Source organism: Chrysochloris asiatica, unplaced genomic scaffold (genome assembly GCF_000296735.1).
Source record: "Chrysochloris asiatica unplaced genomic scaffold, ChrAsi1.0 scaffold00025, whole genome shotgun sequence".
Taxonomy (NCBI): Eukaryota; Metazoa; Chordata; class Mammalia; order Afrosoricida; family Chrysochloridae; genus Chrysochloris; species Chrysochloris asiatica.
In genome coordinates, this window is record NW_006408543.1 from 15813367 (window position 1) to 15817190 (window position 3824).

Below are 3824 nucleotides of genomic sequence, written 5' to 3' on the forward strand. Positions count from 1 at the left end.
AAAAAAAAAAGACTGTGTGGGGCAGATAAAGTCCCAACTGAATAGATTTCATCGTGTCTAGATGGGTCTGGTAAAAAGAGACAGCGATAGGATTCTTATGATTTGATAGTGAGTAATTGTTATCATGACTGTGACCTTCACAACTGTAAAGGTAGAAGTTTTGTAACAAAAACGGGGGAGTAGTTAATCTTACAGTCCAGAAACAGAGGACCCTAGGACCAAGAAAGAAGAGCACAAGCGAAATGTAGGACCCTATCCACAAAAGCAGCGAACCAGAGATAGAGGCAGAGCTGGGGACATGGAGAGAAGGAGCAGCTGAGGACTTCATGTGAAGAGAGGCACTAAGAGTTGGCGGCCAGGAGACAGGCGTGCAGAATGCTCCCTTTGGTGGTTTAAATTATTATGCATGCCTGAGTGTTTTAAAAAAAAGAGCTAAAATGAACAAAGAGAAATATTGTTAACTGATGGAACATGGAGGGGATTATAATCATTGTAATGTAACAAAGTATATAACTTGTTGAATGTAAAACTGATGATCTGCCCTGTACACTTTCACTCAATTCACAATAAAAACTTTAAAATAAATAAAATAGGTTCCCAAAAGGACTGTGCATACATAATGAACTGACTGTTACTGCATGCAGTCCTGGTGTAGTGCTGTAGGGTAATCCCTGTACCTCAAGGTGGGTTTGACCCACAGGCTTGGAGGTTCAAACTCACCAGTCGCTCCTTGGTAACCCTATATGGGGTCACTATGAATCAGAGCAGACTCAATAGCACTTAATAACACTCCTGGTATGCTGCTATAAGACAGGACAACCACAGGACGGCTGCTTAAGCTCACCAGCCACTCCTTGGGAACCTTACATTGACTGCAGTCGCTCTTCAGAAACCCTGTACAGTCACTATAACTTGAGGGCATTAACATCACCTTGAAAGAGGAGTTCTGGTGGTACCGTGGGTTAAATGTTCAGCTGCTAACAGAAAGGTCAGAGGTTCGAACTCACCAGTTGTTTGCTGTGTGAGAAAGCTATGGTAGTGAGTTTCTGTAAAGATTTACAACCCTAGAAACCCTATGTGGACACAGTTATATCTGTCCTATGGGGTTGCTACTCGATGACGCCCATTTGGTATTGGCTTGGATCTTGAAAGACCCTTTTTTTAAGCTTGAAGAAAAACCATTTTATTTACAAACAAGCCAAAACATTGAGAAAAGAATCCATTAGTCCTTGCCTAAGTCTGCTATGTTTGTTGATGCTCTACAATGCTTTTCAGGTACTTGGCTTAGTCCCGTCTGGTGCCCTTCTCATTTGGGCATGTGAGAAGATGCACTTGTATAGGTAATTCCAACAACAGAAACCCGTGACTCTAAGCTCCTACTTCACTAGATCAATGCCTTCAACTCTTCAACTTGGATCCAAAAACAATTTTTTTTACTTACGAAACTGGATCTAAAGCTGCTGTTTCTCAGCATTACTGCTGATGGAGAAACAAAGTAAGAAAACACCACACGCACAAGTAAGAACACAACCCAGAATATACGTGAAGTATAGCCTCCTGTTACTTTTATATCCCCAGGTAAAAAGAAACGAACTCACAGTTCCAAATTCCAAGTGGTATGTTTTATCAGACACCAAAAGTTCACTTTTGTACACTAAACTAGAGCATCCACTTTAGCATCATTTCTTAGAAGCAGGGGGGCTGAGCAAAGTTCCCTACAGACAACATTCTAAGGTCCCTAGATAACTGTATATTGCTTAGTGGTGGTATTCAATGCTGTCTGTCTCCTCATTCAAACCACACAATAGCAGAGGGCCTGTCCTTACACCAGTGAGAACAGAACCTGTACCTATGCATGAGAAACACTACCAGAAAGCTTTGGGGTTATAACACATCCAGTTTGCTTAGCTCTAAACAAAACCAGGACACTGAATAACTACCATGGCTTTGGCTTCCAGAAGAACTGTCTTCAGTGGCTTGGATGGTGGTTACACTGACATTCACAGAGTTGACGTTGGATGTCCGAGAAGGCTGAGCTGGTGTTCTGACCCTATCTTTTCTGATTTCTACCTTCCCGGAAGGCTCCTTCTGTGAACTGTTAAGAAAATCAAATAGCAGCTCATCATCAGGCTCTGACTTTTTCCTTCGGACAAACTGGGACGAAGGTTTGGGAAGGGAAGTACTTTCAACAGGATAGGAGGCCTCCACTGGCATCCGAGAGCCTGCTTTCACGTTGGCAGTGCCAGCTAAGAGGGTGGCCTGGTGAGTTCGAATGTTTTCGGCAGCTAAGGAAATGGAAGTTGCTTTAGATCCAGGTTGGTAAGCCAACTGCGTGTCTTGCTGGCCAAACTCTGGATAGTCAGTACTTTTGTCGTATATGATGTGGCTCGTGTTTTCTTTCCTATTAAGAGCTGTTGCTGCTCCCTGATCAACTCGGTTTAAAAGGTCTTCTGCCTTCCCAGCAAGATCAGCAAACCAAGACATGATGGTGGCAGAGGCTGCTACTGGTGAACCTGTAAAAAAAAAAAAGGACATCCAGACAGTCAAGTGTGGCCCAACAGCGGAACACTGCAGTTAAGAACCAGCTTCTGGAGTCACGCAATCCTGGATTGAGATCCTAACCCTGTCCCTTTCAAGCTATCTAACCCAGAGCAAACTACTCAACTGAAACAGAGAAACCTTAACTAGAAAATGGGTTTTATGGGTTTTATCTTAGAGGGTTTTTTTTTTTAACTGTTTTATTATGAATTATGTGATACTTTATATGAGGGAACATTAGCTTTACATTCATCCTATCGTATTATCGTTACATTGCCATGGTTACAATCCCCTGTATGCATCATCAACTAACCAAAGGGTACACCCTGCAAGCCTGCCCTCTGGTTGTCAGCACAGAGCCCCTTTCCCTCCCTGGGTCTAGAGTTCCCAGCTACTCCATCTCTCCACACCATCGTCTCTGCCTCCATCTCTGACGTCACTGATTCTCTGGGTAAGGTCCCGCACTCTGCTCTTCTAGAGGATTGTTTTTAAGGTGAACTACAAATTGAAGAAGAATGGTGTTGCATTCATTGTCAAAAAGAGCATATCCAGATCAGTCACGAAGTACAACGCTGTCTGTGATAGGCTAATACCCATGTGCCTACATGGAAGCCCAGTTAATGCCACTATTATTCAAGTTTACGCACCAACCAAAAAAGCCAGTAAGGATGAAATAGAAGAATTCTATCAACTTCTTTAATCTGAAATTAATCAAACATGCAATCAAGATGTATTGATCATTACTGGTGATTGGAATACAAAGGTTGGAAGCAAAAAGGAAGGATCAGTAGTCGGAAAATATAGCCTTGGAGATAGAAATGATGCTGGAGAATGCACGATAGAATTCTGCAAAACCAATGGTTTGTTCATTTCAAATACCTTCTTTACACAGCATAAAAGACGACTATACACATGGACTTCACAGATGGAATACACAGAAATCAAATTGACTACATCTGTGGAAAGAGATAATGGAAAAGCTCCATATCATCAGTCAAAACAAGGCCAAGGGCAGACTGGGAACACACCATCAATTACTCACATGCAAATTCAAACTGAAGCTGAAGAAAATGAAAACAAGTCCATGAGAGCCAAAATATGACCTCGAATAGATCCCACCTGAATTTAGAGATCATCTGAAGAACAGATTTGATACATTAAACACTAAAGACCGAAGACCAGAAGAGTTGTGGAATGACATCAAGAACATCATACAGGTAGAAAGCAAAAAGCCATTAAATAGACTAAAAAGAAGGAAAAGGTCAAAATGAATGTCAGAAGAGACA

The 3824-nt window shown here is 41.9% G+C and overlaps 1 protein-coding gene across 1 annotated transcript in view; it reads right to left on the reverse strand.

Moving 5' to 3' along the window:
• The window catches only part of GOLGA5 (golgin A5), a 52095-nt gene extending 49611 nt beyond the window's left edge, over window positions 1-2484 (reverse strand). Inside the window, exon 1 of the mRNA XM_006839630.1 lies at window positions 1941-2484. Coding sequence (XP_006839693.1) covers window positions 1941-2484 — 544 coding nt within the window. The remainder of the gene's footprint in view (window positions 1-1940) is intronic.
• Window positions 2485-3824: the final 1340 nt, after the last annotated feature.